We start from the raw sequence: 17335 nt of genomic DNA, 5'->3' as shown, positions 1-17335 counted from the left end.
TCGGAAAAAGCTACCTTGCTGGCCTCCCTTGCCCCTTGCTGAACTAGTTTAAGGCAGTAGTTGTGAAGGATGGAAGGAAGTTCACAGAACCTAAAAGATCCTGTGAAGATCCTTGTGCTCCCAGAGCACTTTGCCTTGTGTCTCCAGTAGAGCTTTGGTCACCTCGTGAGGGTTTTCACAGTGGCATGCTGGGTCAGCTCGCACCAGCTCACAAGATCCCCTTGTTAGCACCACTTCCCGTCTTCACATTCTGTCATGGCAGGAGTATTTACACTACGGAAATGAGCAAACAATACAAATCAGTTTATGGTTTATGTTTTGGTTTTGGACAGCTCTTTGTTAAACAACTCCTAGAACGTCGCTAGCTGTTTATTTACTTGACGTCTCGTAAGACTGTGACTTCTTAGAATAGAAATGTTCAGTTAAACTTTATTTCCTTACCTCTGGCCCCAGGACCTCACGTATTATAGGTATCAATACTCATTGAATAAATGGAGTGGGAAATTAACAAATGAGATTAGCAAATTAGGTAATGACTAACTGGTTGTGTGGAATGAATGAAATTGTTAGAAATAGTTTGAAATTGGCTAGCCTGAACATTTGGGAGGGTAGTGATACCACCAGGAATGAAGGAAGATTTTTTTTTTAATGTGTTTAAAAATTTTATTAATTTTTATTTATTTTAGAGAGAGAGAGAGAGAGAAAGCATGAACAGGGGAGGGGCAGAGAGAGACACACACACAGAATTCAAAGCAGGCTCTGGGCTCTGAGCTGTCAGCCCAGAGCCTGACGTGGGGCTGGAACCCACGAACCATGAGGTCATGACCTGAGTCAAAGAAGTCGGACACTCAACCAGCTGAGCCATCCAGGTGCCCGAGCCTCTGGCTCTTGATTTCAACTCTGGTAATGATCTCGTGGTTTGTGAGATTGACCCCCACGTGGTGGCCTGTGCTGAGGGTGGAGCCTGATTGGGATTCTTTCTCCCTCTCTCTCTGCCCCTCCCCTGCTACCCTGTCCTTTTGGCTCTGTCTCTCTCTCTCTCTTTCTTCCTCTTTGTCTTTCTCATTCTCTTTCTGTTTCCCTTTCCCTTTCTCTTTCTCTTTCTTCCTCTCTGCCTCTCTTCAAAATAAATTAAAAAAAAAGAAAGAAAGAAAAAGAATTGTTTTATTCCAGCAATAGAAGAGAAAGTCGGATTTCTATAAGGCATTCCGAGCATTGCTTTGGCAGAGAAAAGGAGAGATCAGATAGTCTGGAAGAGAATGAGGAAATGGAATTATTTTTTTCTATGTAAATTTTGTATTCTAAGATGATAGTTTACGATTCTGCTACGGAGAAAGTGAATTTCAGGTACGATTCTGCTACGGAGAAAGTGAATTTCAGGGGATTAAAGTTACCTCTTAGAATATAAATCCCAAAGAAAAGTTTTTCTTTTCAAAAAAGCTGTTACCATTTGGGACGCTTGGGTGACTCAGTCGGTTAAGGGTCCGACTTCAGCTCAGGTCATGATCTCACAGTTTGTGGGTTCGAGCCCTGCGTCGGGCTCTGTGTCGACAGCTCAGAGGCTGGACCCTACTTCGGATTCTGTGTCTCCCTCTCTTTCTTCCTTCCCCCACTTGCACTCTGTGTCTCTGTCTGTCTCTCTCCCCCCCCCCCTCAAAAATAAAGAAACATTAAAAAACAAATTTGTATTTAAAAAAAAAGCTGTTGCTGTTAAAGACTAAAGATGAGAAAAAAATCTAAAATTACCTTTTTACAATAAAGACTTGGGGAAAGAATACAAGATACTTCTGAGAGCAACAACACTAATCTGAATTATCTAAGTAAAGGGGCATTCTGATTTATCAGGTATTCTCATTCATAGAAAAATTCAATGTATTTTGTGCACAAATGAGTACTTGTAAAAAAAAAAAAAAAACAATCCAGAAAATAATGATGACATTGTAACTATGGTGAACAGTTTATTATTTGCTTTCTAAATGAGGCTCTTGCCTCAAGATCCTATGTAAGAATGTGATTTATTCCATTCTAGAGCAATAGCAGTCATAGAGAAGTTCAAATAAGCTGAAAGATGATTAACTATAATGTGAGCTCTAATGTTTAGGGTGAGTTGGTCCTTTGGTACACTGTGGATATTCACCAGAAGATAAAGTAGCCCTTCCGGAAATTTAGGTGTGTCTTAATATACTGACTGGAAATTCACTTGTGAGCATGCTTCTACGCCTAATGCCACTCTGGCGGATGGCTCCCATCTCATATTCACCTTGTGGTGTCCTGTATCTGTGATGAAACAGCAGTGTCATCCTCCGTCACGGTCACGGAAGAAACCACTCGCAGAGCTGTGGGATTAGTGCTGAGAGTTCTTGATTCCATTCTGAGACAGGTGTGGCCTAGTTTGAGCAAATCTGATCTACAAACCCATCAGTTCACAAAACAGATAAATTAAGGAGTGGTTACTTTCATTTCAAAAGGATTTGCTGCAGGGTTCCTTAAAACAGGCGTATCTAAAGGGTGTAATATACCCAAAAGCCCACTGGATTATTAGTAACCAAGAGGTCTAGTTTCTCTACTGGCTAATTAACCAGATTAATGAAGTGAATCTTTCATGAGCGTTCTCTGTGTGTTGGATATACAACCGTCGTAGTCCTTGTCCTTAAGGCATTTATAGATGCGAGAGTGAAACAGATGTGGAAACAAATCACGGGAGTCAATTTTTGATGGTGGAGGCAACTGGCCTGTTGGGAGACCACTGTGGTCTAAACAAGGTGAGAGAGTGAATTGTAGGGGTAGACCCATGGCAACTTTAAAGGGAATCGCAAGCAGGCCTTGGGCAGCTTAGGAAATTAAGAGTCTGCCCAAAGTGGTTGATCTTTGTATACGGTCTTTCTTCGGTGCTTGACAGGAAGTCTAAGACTGTCTGTAGAACCAGGTTATCCACACCTACAAAAGGTGAAAATGGTCTGCGTTATCAACGCAACAGGGGATTGTGAGGTGCATATGAAATGTTATGTCTTTTTAAAAATGAAAGTACAATGTAAGTGCTTCATTGTTAGCTGTAATCTTAGGAGTTTATTTATAATATTACGAAGGTGATGACTGTATCTACTGTTGGGTGCCTCCAACTTGGCCAGACACTTTTAGACATTTGAGGGGCGTTATCATTCAGCTGAGTCCAGTGCGCTGAGCCTAGGCCTTTAAAACACCAAGATATTTCCACTAACTGCTGAAATTTATGTTGCTACTCTAATATATAACATATATAATGTGAAATTTTATAAACTTTCTGTCCTGTTTTATAATTTGAAACACACCTATACTAAGATGAGTTTGTTAGACCACTGGAACTATTGATTTCAAGGTCACCGTACCTGCATCTAAGCCAGAAGTTGCTGCTGCCGCCTCCACTGCTGCCACCTGCACTGACTGTCACCGAATCTGGTGACTTAGGCACTCAGTCTGGCCACCACAACTGCCTCCAGACCCTTGTGTGTCCCACCCGAACTTGCAGTAGCAACACCAGCAGGTCGATGGCCTGTGTTCAGTTCTGCCTTCCAGATCTCATTGGTAGGACATAATTTACATGAAGGACTCTAGCCAAGAGGGCGCCTAGAGAATGTAGTTTTTTATATTTCTAGCCTCCATCTAGAAGGAGGATAGAGTGAAGGGTTGAGAGAGCCAGGCTATAGAATCTGCCCGATCTTATTTATGTTGCTTATTCCGAACCATTTGTAAGGTCCATGAACTTCTTGCGAAGAGGGAGAAAAACTTCGGAGCCAGAATATTCAAAGAGAAAGTTTGTGTTTTCACGCCTGAGCTAGGAAAGGGCCTGGTGGCTTTGAAAACTGGAAGAGGTGGAAGTGACTAGATTATTTCAAGTGCAGGTGGAGAAGTAAGCAGGAATCCGATCATGTAGGCTTTTCTAAAGCATGTTAGAATTTTAGGTTTTCTCTTAAGAGAAGCATCTTAGGTAGGGAAATGGTATAATTCAATTTGCATTGTATAGCCTCACTATGATTGCTTTGTGTAGCATATATGTAGGATCTAGGAGACTGCATAAACCAGGAAGAGTGAAATCTAAGAAATCAATAGTCTAGGCAAGAGAATATGGTGGCAGAGTGGAGGAACAAAGAAATAGACCGATGTGGACTATATTTCAGCATTTTATTGACAGGACTTTGTAATAAATTGGGTGATAGAGGTGTCAAGAATGGGTCCCAGCTGTTTCATTGTTTTGTCCCTTTAGGGGAGTTTCCAGGTATTGAGCTCTAAGTTTTTTTAGGAGAGTCAAAGAAGATTGTGTCACAATTCTCTATTTTATCAGGATGGGGTAGACTGTGGGGAGCGCTTCTTTTTGGGGGAGAGACTGAGGATGCCTTTCAAGTTTCTCAGTAGTAATGTGACTCCACTTCAAAGGTTACGTCTCCTAAATGCAGCATTTAGGAAAGCCAGAATATAGGAAAATATTTACCAGAAAGTTATGTCGTTTTCCTCTATACTAACGTGTATATGTTCACAGACGTAATGTAAATGTGTCCATGTGGGTTTTGCTAACATATGAAGTAATTTACCTAAAAGTGACTAAGAGACTTGCCCAGCTATTTGAAAAGAGAACAAAGGGATCATCATTTTTTATTTAAAAATAGCACGTGTATCAGCCCGTGCCTATTGTTGGTAAGGTAGCGAACAGCTCAGGAAGAGGCCGTGATGAGTATGGCATGTGGTCTGTTGAAGCCTAGTGCAAAAGGCAAGATTGAATTGTCTAAATGTTTTACCTGAAGTCCCGTTTAATTATCACCCTCTTCAGGTCCTATAAATTTCGATTCCACCTAATTTCTGCCTAATGAAAAGTGAGATGTGAAGCCTTTCATCGGTTCCCAAGCCGCATGTTTTAATGATTCCTCATATTTAAGCAAATCACGTGGTCTCCAAAGCTAATGAGATGAGTGTATTTACTGTGAATTCTCTGACGGCTCACTCAGTGAGACTTATACATAAGTAGTTGAATTTAATTTTGCAGTTACTCTTTTTGAGTCCTGTGCATAGGTTCTAGAAGGATCCTAGATTTGCAAAAAGTAGCCTTTGGATCTCCTCTCTGGTCCCTTCTCCTGCTTCTAAGTCCTCCAATGTTCCATTATCACGTTTTAGTTGTGAATTAATTAGTCTCATATTGCTCATGTCGCAGGAATATAAAACTGTAAAGTTAATATCAAGTTTCATGCAAATGGAAAAGCGTTTGAGGGTCAGATTTGGTGGGGTGTTTTTGAAGCACCAGAGGAGTCAAGGAGAGAACTAAGCATGTACTTTTTAACATGATAGGACTTGTTGGCTAAAAGCACGAATATTTGCTGCTTTCAATATGGTGGCTGCTTCACTGGCCTTTGAAAGTTCTATTACCCTTATTGTCTATGAAATGAGGGCAATGTATATTGATTTTCTGTTTTGCTTCTCAGCTATTTGAGGTTTGCCAAGACCTATGCTCCTTCCTCTTTTAATGTGCATCCATTTGTCTATATCGTTGCTAACATGGTTACCCTATAGTTTATAGAAGACTTTTTTCTTAGAATTTTTTCAAAATTAGACCCATGACCAGGTGTGCTTTTCTACCACGTGTCACTCATTATATGAATATATTCCATAGCTGATCATTAAGTTGTCGTTCTCAAAGGCTCTATAATCAGCAAATTGCACAAATCTCTTCCCAGTTCACCTCTTAAGTGGAAGGTCATTTTCACTCTTGTGTATCTCTGTCATATTGTAGAGAACAGAAACAGTGTGGCTTTCTGTGGAAGCAGTTTTTCTTTGTCCAGACTTATTTTATGAGTCTGACTTATAATTCAATAAACAATATTTACAATGCACACAATAAAAGAGTAATTACATAAATCTTCTCTCATTTGTTTTCAGTATTGAGCTAGTCACCATTCTACTTAGTGCATTGTTTCCATGTCTTAGATTTAGAGGTCATTCCTTAAGCCAGAATTCTTCTGGCACCGCCCCCTCCGCCCCCTCCCTCCCCCGCAGGATTACCAGAGCGGAATTTTTAGTCCTTATGGGGAGCCGTGTAATAACCAAGCATTTGACTTGATGGAGCTCAGCAGGCCAGGTTGTGGTGGCAGACAGATCTGCCAGGTGTTTGGTAGAGTTTGAAAGACTGCCGACCTTCTAAATACGAGTAAATGTGGGGCTTTCAAGAGTCTCATTTGCTCAGCATAACCCATCACTTACTAAAACTGCAGTAACTTTAAGCAGTTATTTAGGATATGTAAATTGCGTGTTGGTAATTCTTGTTGCTTTTATGTATCTGAGATTCATTTCCGCTTCTTCAGACGGGGGCTTGGGGGGCTGGTTTTCACCGTAGTGTACGAGGAATGGGACAGCATGAATCTGTTAGGAACAAGTAGGGAAAATCTGCCGGCAAGTAGAGGGGGATAAGGATCTGTGGAGGATTCTTCTGGGCTTTCACTTTCAGTATTGCAGTATTTTTTACTTCTACAGACATATATGAAATTTTATAGTAATCAAAACTAAAATCAAGGTATCAATACTTTTTCAAAAAACAGATCAAATGAAAGCCTCAATTTTAGTGAAAAGTGAAAGAAAACTATGACAAAAACACGTGTTCTACAGCTTTATGCTTCATCACTATCATTTACTGGCACGATATATTGTACCGGTAAAAAGACTTTCTGTGGTTTACTTATAGATTATTGTCTAATCTAAGTTCTTAGGTCTTAAGATCTAAGATTATTGTCTAATCTAAGTTCTTATTACTTGATTATTTAAACTTTTACCTTCTAAAATTATCATTAAAAATCTTGAGAGACGTTATATATTTATTAAAAGGTGCTTGAATATTTGGTTGGACTGGCTTTGACGCATATCAAAGTATCCCCCGTTTCTGTCTCTTTAGGAAGTGTCTCCTCCCATTTCCTTTCAATTCTGAAGTCCTACTAATAAAACCAATGGCCATTATCTATTGACTGGGACAGACGCTTTTCGAAACACGGGTAGTTCTTCCTTCCGTTCTCATCGCAACCCTGTAGTTAAGTCCCATTTCTTTCCCTGTTTTACAAATGAGAACTTTGAAGCAGGCGCAGAGAGGTTGAGTAACACGGCAGGGTCACACAACTAGTGAGTGACAAAGGCAAAATTCAAATCCAGAGTCATCCCCCACAGCTGTTGCCCTCTGTTACTTCTCCATCCCGGCTCCCTGAATAGAGATGTTGTCATTTTATGTCAGTCAGCAGGTATTTAGCAAGCATTTACTGGGTGTTTATAAATAAGACGAGGAATATCGAGGAAGTTTTATATCGTGTTAAATGTTGAGAGTCTAATGGGAACTTACTAAAAATAGGCACACACCAAAAAACATAAAATGCAAGTCAGAGGGCTCGTACTAGGACCATTAAGTTCCTCTTGAAATGGTGGGAAAGGGAAGATTACTCTGGGAGGAATTCAAGTTAGTTTTGTAGAGGAAAAGGTGCTGGTGGGATTGAAGCTTTCAGGGAAGGTGTGAGCGAGGCCTCAAAGGTAGGTTTAGGCAGAATGTCGAGGACCTTGAATGCCGCACTAAAGGGGCTTGGGCATTAGGCCATTACAGGTGAGTAGCATGATAATATTTACATTTTAGATACAAAATGAGAGCAGCATGAACAGCGAATTGAAGGTGGCTTAATGGGCTTGGGGAAATAGAGACTGTCTGCAGGATGAGTGGGCATTAACGTGGCAGATAATCCCCTGCTCTTCCCATCCTCAGGAATGGTTGGAGATAGATTGTATTTCGCATCGTTTTGTCTTATCTTTTATTCTGAAGAGTAACTCCCCAGCAATGCTGGAAACAGGAAAGAATGCCTATCATTAGCAGACCATTCACTCTGAAAGGTAAAAAGCAGACAGGTTTGAACGGGGAAGGACAGCCGCACTCCACAGCATGCAGGAGAGGACTGCTCAGAGAAGACAGGGGCTCTGGCTGTGCTGCATGTCAGACACCGTGGCCTCCGTGTCAGGAGGGGCGGGAGGCCACGGGCAGGGTGATGGGCGGGGAGGCTGCGTGGCAAGCCGCTCACCTGGGCAGAAGGCAGGTGATGCTTTTGGCCGCAGCCCAGGGCAGTGAATCTGGAGCTTTAGCTAGAGGCAGAGTAGTGGATGGGTAGCTAGTATCACACCGAGGACAAATGGGAAGCCCCACTTCTGTAGGGACAGCAGCCAGCCCCACCTGTCGGCATGCCTCCGGCGTCCATGACAGGTAAACAGAAGTTTCCAAACAGGAAGACGGAGAGCCCGGGATTGCAAGTCATTCGAGGTTAACCGGTGCCGTAAGGAAGACACCAGATGCAACCAACAGAGCCAGTGCCTAAGGAAACCAAAGTAACAGGCCTAACAAGGAGTCTTTACATAAGAGGAGGCAGTATCCTCAGAAAGACCTAAGGAATATCGGATCTATAAAAAAATATAGATAGTGAAAGCCTTAAACACAATTTTTGAAATTGAAAAAAATAGCAAGTCAGTAGGGTGACACCATGGACCCAGTTTAAAAACAAAGTAGGTGACAGATCAAACAGAGGAATTCCCCCAGAATATAGTACAAAAAGACAGATGGAAGGTATACAAGAAGAGAGAGAGGGAAGATTGAACCAGAAGTCTCAACATTTATTGCGTAGAAATAGCCAAAGGAAAGAAGAGATGAAATGGAGGAGAGAAAACAGTAGAAGAAATAGAAGCTGATGTACTGAATTGGACTGTGGACCGTGGAGCAGAGTGACGGGTCAACGACCATTGCCTAGATAAAGAGATAATGCAAAACCTTCCAGAAAGGAGAAGAAACTCATTACCTAAAAAGGATGGTAATCAGATTGCAATTGTCTGCAGCACCGTATTTGTCATAGATGCCGTGTCTACACCATGCGTCGTGTGTGTGTGTGTGTGTGTGTGTGTGTGTGTGTGTGTGTGTGTGTTTGTACCCATGTAAGTAGTAGATACTACAGAGGGCTGCTCATATCCGCCCCCCACCCCTCAGCTTCCGGACTGAAGTGCCCATTCCCCAGCTGTGTGTTGGCTGCTGACAGTAATTCCATCATTATTTCCCATATTGCCCTCTGCTGAAGAAAGCCACCTTGCCCAAGGTCATAGCCCCTTCCCTGGAGTGGCCTGTATCCAGTGGCGTGTCAGTTTGGAGAGATCAAGGCCTCACCTGTTTCTACAATTCAGGTTGACTCTGAAGGGTCATCGCATCTCCGGGGCTCACTGTGCGGTTATCTAAGGCTGCCGGTGTTACTCATTGAAGTTCAACTTCTCCCTCTTCCCACTCCCGTGTTCCTCACTTGCCCACAAGTGTGGATGCTGAGGCCACCTCCCAATAGACTTCCTGCATGCACACCTCGGAGTTGGTTTCCTCAGAGCTGGTTTTGCCAGAGAATGCAACCTGTGCAGTATTCTCTTTAGCCACCCTTGAGACATTGACGAAAATTGACTACGTGTTAGGGTGCAAAGAAAATCCCAACGAATTCCTTCAAAGGAAAACCAAAAAGACCACATTCTCTCACCACAGTACAATGTGATTAACAACAGTCCCCCCAACCACCAACACACATGCGTCCCCCCCCCCACACACACACCTCTTCAGAATTCAGGTGCTGTGCATACAGCAGTCACTTATATGAAAGTAATATTTTAATGAAAATGGTGCGTACCAACTAAAGTAGGTACAGAACAAGTTCTCGGGGGACAGAATGAATGCAATGAATTTGAAATGAAACATAAAGCTATCCTTATTTTCTAGTTTACCAAAATGTTTTTCTTAAATGCAGTACATTGGTAACTGGCATTTGATACAACCTTGGAAGGAAGACTTAAGTAATTAAATAAACGCAAACCTTTAAAATGTGCTCAACCTTTTGGGATGAGCACTGGGTGTTGTATGGAAACCAATTTGACAGTAAATTTCATATATTAAAAATAAATAAATAAATAAAATGTGCTCAAGTGAGATGGACTCAGATGTGAATACTGCCCAGCATGTTTGCATCCTAAGCTACAGCCGCCATCGCCCTTGGTGACTTCCATCTCCATAGAGGTGGTCCATTGAGTACTTTGGTCTCTTTGTGTGACCCTCCTTTCTTTAGTATTCTTGCCTTCCGTGTGACCTCAGCTGTGGTGACACCTTAAAACTGGTCATTATAAATTATAACCCCGTCGGAGAAGGTCATTGGAAAGACGTGACCGTCAGTCGACCCAGTCGATCAGAGGCCCCCCACCCCCATTCCCTGTCCTTGGAAAAGGGTTCTGCTTGCCTTGCTCCCCACCAGTGGCTGCTCCAAGGACGCAGCCTTAAGCTAATGATACGGAGTTGAGGACACCCGCACAGTATATGTGACTCAACCCAATTAAGGTTAAGGTGTGGCTGGCAGGTACAGGGATCCCTTCATCTTGCTGCCACCCAAGTTCCTCTTGCTTATTAAAACTGCCACTACTGACCTCTTTCTTCAGTTTCTCCCTGCCCTCTGAGTACCGGGGCCAGTTTCAGATTACACCCGGCAAATCCCAAGAGGGTTGTGAACCAACACACCCTCTCCACTCACTTCCAGTAACTTCGAGTATCTCATCCCTTAACTTTCCAGCTCACTTCTTCTCACGCCGATTTCAATAATCCTCCCACCAGGAGCTCCAATCCATTGATCTACCTTTTCGTTGTCTCTCGCCCCTCCAACCCCAGGCCCTCACTTTCTTAGTGTAATGTGTGTTGTCCAATATTATTATCATCACTACCTTGAATACACCTTCAACCCCCCTCACTCCTCTCTTGTTTTGCTGTTTTCTTTGGGCAAAGCCCCGCCCTTCGTTAAATTCAGCTTTCGACCAAATGCTGAGTGTGGCTGGAGAAGAACACAGCTATCCTGAAAGATCTCCCTCTGCGTTCATGACTGCTCACCTAACCTCACTAACAAAGGGCCTGACGGGGTTCCTCAGTGCTGCTCGGCAGTCACATTATACTTTCCCGGTTCATTCACTTTCTTGCTCTTAAAATGTATTCCAAACCTTCTTTTTTCTCCTGACATCCGCAAACCTCCTCCCCGGCCTTCCCCTCAGCTGATGACAGTCTTGCTGCCCTTTCCACCGCACAATAGAATCAGTCAAAAGAAAACTTCTGGAGGGAACTTTAGAGATGTTCCATAGTTTGTTTAGGGGGGTGATTACTGAGTTGATCCATTCGACAAAATTCACGGGGCAGTTACGCTTAAAACCAACACGTGTTGGGGCGCCTGGGTGGCTCAGTCAGTTAGACAACTGACTCTTGATTTCGGCTCAGGTCATGATCTCACGGTTCATGGGATGGAGCCCCATGTGGGGCACTGCACAGAGCCTACTTGAGATGCTCTCTCCCCCTCTCTCTGCCCCTCCCCCACTCACTATCACGTAGGTGTACATGCATGCACGCTCTCTCAAATAAAGAAACTTAAACCGATACATGTTATCTGTGTAAGTTATGTCTCAATAAAAATTACAAATAACTTCAATAGGTTCCCACCGCTGCACAGAACCACTTACCTGCGTCAGGCTCTGTATTTGGTCTTGTTGCTCAGGCTGGATGCTGCTTGGCCTAGATAAGGCCAGCTCCCCTACTCCTGCACTGGATTCCATTACTCCAGCATTTCCTGCTTCTCCTTCCCGCTTCGTCTCCCTCCTGCTTCCCTTTGTTGGGTTGTTCGTATCAGCGTGTAAATGTGCTATTATTTTTTAATTAATTAATTTTTTCATTTACATCCAAGTTAGTTAGCATATAGTGCAACAGTAATTTCAGAAGTAGATTCCTTAGTGCCCCTGACCCATTTAGCCCATCCCGCCTCCCACAAGCCCTCCAGTAACCCTCTGTTCTCTATATTTAAGAGACTTTATGTTTTGTCCCCCCTCCCCGTTTTTGTATTATTTTTGCTTCCCTTCCCTCATGTTCATCTGTTTTGTATCTTAAGTTCCTCATATGAGTGAAGTCCTATGATATTTGTCTTTCTCTGACTAATTGCACTTTGCATAATACCCTCTAGTTCCATCCACATAGTTGCAAATGGCAAGATTTCATTCTTTTTGATTGCCGAGTAGTACTCCAGTGTGTGTGTGTGTGTGTGTGTGTGTGTGTGTGCGTGTATGCGCGCATACACGCACACACACACACACACACACACACACACCACATCTTCTTTATCCATTCGTCCATCGATGGACATTGGGGCTCTTTCCATACTTTGGCTATTGTTGATGGTGCTGTTATAAACATGGGGGTGCATGTGCCCCTTTGAAACAGCACACCTGGATCCCTTGGATAAATGCCTAGTAGTGCAATTGCTGGGTCATAGGGTAGCTCTATTTTTAATTTTTTGAGGAACCTCCGTACTGTTTTCCAGAGTGGCTGCATCAGTTTGCCTTCCCACCAGCAGTGCAAAAGAGATCCTCTTTCTCCGCATCCTCGCCAACATCTGTTGTTGCCTGAGTTGTTGATGTTAGCCATTCTGACAGGTGTGAGGTGGTATCTCATTTAAACGTGCTGTTATTTCTCCCAATTTAAAATTCACCCTCTCCCCCAGAAAAACCTCTCTTCATACCACTTTTTTCCATTTACTGCTCCATTTCTCTTCTCCCCTTTTAGCAAAATTCCTCAGAATACTTGCCTGTATTCACTCTTCCCAGCTCTACTCCCCTTTTCTCTGGAAACCACATTAATCAGTGTTTTGCTCATCTGCAGGCCTCTGGAACCACTCCTGTCAAGGATATCCATGACTCCATATTGATAGATCTAGTGTTCAGCCCTGAGTCTTTACCCTGCTTGACTTCTCAGCAACATTGGGCACTGTTGAGGATTCTCTGTCCTTGACATTTTTCTTCACTGCCTTCTAGGAGAGGACCCTTCTGTAACTCGTCTTACCTGCTGGTTGTTTCTTCTCCATCTCCTTTGCTCATCTCTCCTTGTCTCCTTGGTTTTCCAATGATACGGTGCCCCGATGTGTCATCTCACTGCCTTCACAATCTTACCCAACTGGTACCTTTAAATGTCTTAACAATGCCGTGGACCCCCAAATTGTCATTTGCAGTTTAAAAGACTCCTCTGAAAAGTACACTCATACCCAACCATGTATTTGAAAACTTCACTTGGATATCTAATAGCAGTCCAAACTTAATACATTCAAAACCAAACTATGGAGGATTTTCCCTACCAGTTGAAGATTTACTATAAAGCTATAATAATTAAGACAGTATAATGTAGATACATGGATAGACAAAACGTCCAATGGAACCAAACAGCAAACTAATAAATAGACTCATACCTACACAGAAATCATATAATAACAGAGTCATCACTGGAGATTGGTAAGGAAGGAGGAAAACTATTCAATATATGGTGCTGGGGTAATTAAATGCCCATAAGTGAAAAATGGAAATGGATGCCCCCCTCAGATTATAGCCAAAGTCAATTCTAGGTGGATCAAGAATTTTATTTGGAAGGCAAAATCTAAAGATTTTGAGGACAATAGAGAAGAGTATCCTTATGTTCCTGGAGCAGGGAATAATTCCTTCAGAAACAGCACAAATCATAAATGAAAAGTTTGATTAATTTCATTAAAATTTAGTATTTCTGTTCATCAACAAAAGACATACTAAAGAAAACCCAAAGACAAGCTTCATCCTGGAAAAAGATACATGCATCGTAAAAAGTGACAAAAAAATAGAAGTCAGAATATATTAAGAATCATAATCAAAAAGAACAAGAAAAGCCTAGTAGAAAAATGGAGAAAAGACAAGAATAAGCATCTTACAAAAGTGGATGTTTATGAAAGGACACTAAACTTCTCTAGTAATTACAGAAATGTGAACTGTAAGAATACAGTGAGACACCATTTAACACCCACCAGTATGGCAAAATTAAAGAGTCAGCCAGTATGAAATGTTGGATTTTATGTGGATAACGGGAATTATTATGCATTGATGGTTGAGGGCAAATTATTACAACCACTTAAGAAAATGGCTTGGCGGTACTTAGTATAATTGAATATGCATGTGCAGACAAAACTGTTGTACGTATACACTGTACTATGTACAAGAATGCTTGTAGCAGAATGTGTGTGTGTGTGTGTGTGTGTGTGTGTGCGTGTGTGTATGTCAAAAGCAAGGAGTGGAGAAGGAAAGGGGGAAAGAGAAGAAATTAGTTCAATGTCCCTCAACAGGAAACGGAATAAAATATGCTCAGTCATACATTGGATTTATATAGTAATAAATTAATTATGACTATAACAACATGGAGAAATCTGAAAAACAGTGTTTTGAAAACTAAACAAGGGAATCTTTAAATAAAATTGAGAGTAACGGGCACCTCCGGGTAGACGTAGGGATGGGATAGGTGGAGTCAGGATAAAGTCCCGCACAGGGGACTTCAAAGTTGTTGCTTTATTTTAATTCACCTAAATAGTGGGTACACAGGTATTTGTTTCATTTGTCAAAAATTTTCATATATATTAAATACCATTTTTGTAAGTAGATGTCAGAATTAAAATTGAAGTTTTGGAAGTGCTTCACTTAGAATAAAAAAAGACTAATAAGTAGGTCATGAATACTCCCACATCTTTCATTTTTTTTTTTAACCTCTTGTTTCTTTTACCTTCAATTTGGAGTTATTTGTAACCATTTTCCCCCTCATATGAGCTAGTACTAAAGCTGATACAACTGTAACATTTTGAAAAATCTTTTGAAATCCATGCAAACTAATTCGTTTTAAATCAAGTTGTTAGGATACAAGTCTTTCACAGTAATGAACTAGGTTCATATTTTATGTGATCCCCATAATCTGTTGATAAAAAATATTATTTTTGATTATTTTTGATTATTATTATTATTATTATTTTGATTATTATTGCCCTCTCAACTTTACAACAGGCCACAGAAAAAGCCTAGTGAATGAAATTTTTCATCGCTCAAAGTTTCATGCATTCGTGCTGTTTCCAGGAAAAATCAGTGCCATCAATGTATACGTGTATTTCGTAAACAAATAATTCAAGTGTTTCCTGTAGCTGGTGTTTTTCTTATTAACACTGTATGACTGACTTTAATCTATATGTGAATATGTATTTAATAGGAAATTGCCCGGCATTTACGCCCTGGAACGCTCAGAGCAATCTTTGGTAAAACTAAGATCCAGAACGCTGTCCACTGTACTGATCTACCAGAGGATGGCCTATTAGAGGTAAGATAAAGAAAGGTAAACATCATATTTGTATTTCAAACTCGTAATTTCAGCAGTTCTGGCGTGTGTAAGAGACCTTTTAATATTCTTGGATTATATACTACTACTTGGCCATCTGATGACTTCAGACTGCAACTTTAAATGACCAAATTGTAAGATGCTGTGTGTAACTCAAAGAATTAAGGTATTTTTGTGATTGGCATATATTACGTAGATGGCAATATTTTAATGTATACATTTAACAATAATTTTAAAAAACGAAAAGCTATGGGGCGCCTGGGTGGCTCAGTTAGTTAAGGGTCCGACTTTGGCTCAGGGCATGATCTCACAGTTCCTGGGTTTGAGCCCCGCATCGGGCTCTGTGCTGTCAGCACAGAGCTGGCTTTGGATCTTCTTCTGTCCCCCTCTCTCTCTGCCTCTCCAGCGCCAAAAATAAACAAACATTAAAAAAGGAAAGAAAAGCTACAGGATTCATTAGATAATGTGAAATGTGTTTTAAAATCAGGTAAAAATACCATTACCTTAAGTTTCTAGTCATAAAAACACGTAAGGAAATTAAGAAGTCAAATATTCAGTGCGATAATATTAAAAGTAATCGTTACCATTTACTGACTATATGCTGGGTTCTATCTAGCATGATAGATAAACACTTTGTATAAATTAATTATTTTAATCTCCAAAGGAACTTTAATAGGTTATTACTATTATGTCCATTTTTTCAGTAAAATAAATTGAGACACAGAAGTTAAGTAGTAACATTCTTAAATCAAACCGCTCCTGTAGGACAGAGCCATATGTTGACCTCTCATCTGTGTATTAGTGAATATTAGTCTGGTTGGGTTTTTAAAAAGCCATTTCTAGGCCAACAGCAAATAAACTTTAAAAAAAAAATTGAAGTTTCATTTTGCAGTTTTAACGCTTTTGTATGTCAAAAGGAACTGAAATGAAATGAAAAGACACATGATAAACCGAAGTGATTATAGCATCAATGACAGAAAACGATTGACACCCTCAAAACATACTTATTTTAGAGAGTATTATTTATGTTTTATGTCAAATTTATCAGTCTTTTTTTTTTTTTTTTTTGCCTCTCAAGTCATACAAAGAAAAAGTCTTCCCCCACATTTTGTTTTCATTTTCTTACATTGAAATGTTCAGTCCACCTGGAACTTGACGTATGGTGTCGGGTGCGGACTAGTCAGCTGTCACAACATCGTTAAATCCTTCCTGCCTTCACTGTTACTTCTCATTTATTAAAGGCTTATACACATCTGTGCCTGTTTCTGAACTTTCTGTCTTTTTCAATTGGCCTGTGCCAACAAAGTACTGTTTTTATTATTGTACTTGATACTTTGAAAAAATTTTCTTGCTTTATTCTTGTAAGTTTATTCCTCCACAGGAACTTTACCCCACTCCCCCAGGATGTAAGCGGGACCTTGTCTAACATTATGCTTATAAATTAATGTGGAAGTCACTTATCTATAATTGTGAGTCTCCCAATGTGTATGCGTCTTCTTTTATGCAAGCAATAGGGTGTTTTTTCATAGGGGTCTTGACGTGGCATATTAAATTTATTCTCATCCGTTTTTGCTTTTGTTGCTATCGAGAGTGACTTTGTTAACTCCATTAAGGTTTTTTGCTATAATCCAAGATGTTAATGTGATAAACATGTGATTACATGTTAATGTATTCTTATCTAAATTATGCACCCCGGTACGAAATTTTGACATACTTGTGAAATATAAAAATGTAACAAACTTCATTTTGTAATTACCCAGGGTATGCCATGTTTATTTAAAATTTTCACCAACTTTATAAATAAGTCCTTTTACCTTCTGAGGGTTTAGGACCCACAGACTAGGTTTGAGTACAGACTTTTCAGTAAAATTGAAATATCATTAAATTATGAAATGTATTATTTTATGAAATTTATGAAACTTATTTTGTTTATTACAAAGCCGTTTACTAAATGACTAAAATCTCTCTAACTTAACTGCTCGGGAGATTTCATTGTGTTAATAACAGTGTGGTTTAGAGAATTCATCAAAAACCAGAAGTTGTAGCTGCAGCAGCCTGGTGATTCGTACTTGACGTAACCTTGGATAAGTCCCTTTT

General features: G+C 40.7%; 1 protein-coding gene across 3 annotated transcripts in view; it reads left to right on the top strand.

Moving 5' to 3' along the window:
* Nucleotides 1-17335, top strand: part of NME7 (NME/NM23 family member 7) — a 264705-nt gene that overhangs the window by 194523 nt on the left and 52847 nt on the right. For 2 of the 3 annotated variants that reach the window (XM_049633877.1, XM_049633878.1), the window contains exon 11: nucleotides 15113-15220. In XM_049633877.1, coding sequence (XP_049489834.1) covers nucleotides 15113-15220 — 108 coding nt within the window. Of the gene's footprint in view, nucleotides 1-15112; nucleotides 15230-17335 lie in introns of those variants that run through there. The other variant, XM_049633879.1, reaches the window with a different exon arrangement.

The sequence above is a fragment of the Panthera uncia genome, chromosome F1 (assembly GCF_023721935.1).
Source record: "Panthera uncia isolate 11264 chromosome F1, Puncia_PCG_1.0, whole genome shotgun sequence".
Taxonomy (NCBI): Eukaryota; Metazoa; Chordata; class Mammalia; order Carnivora; family Felidae; genus Panthera; species Panthera uncia.
The sequence above is the reverse complement of the archived record's forward strand: the minus strand, read 5'-3'. Positions and strand labels throughout refer to the sequence as shown.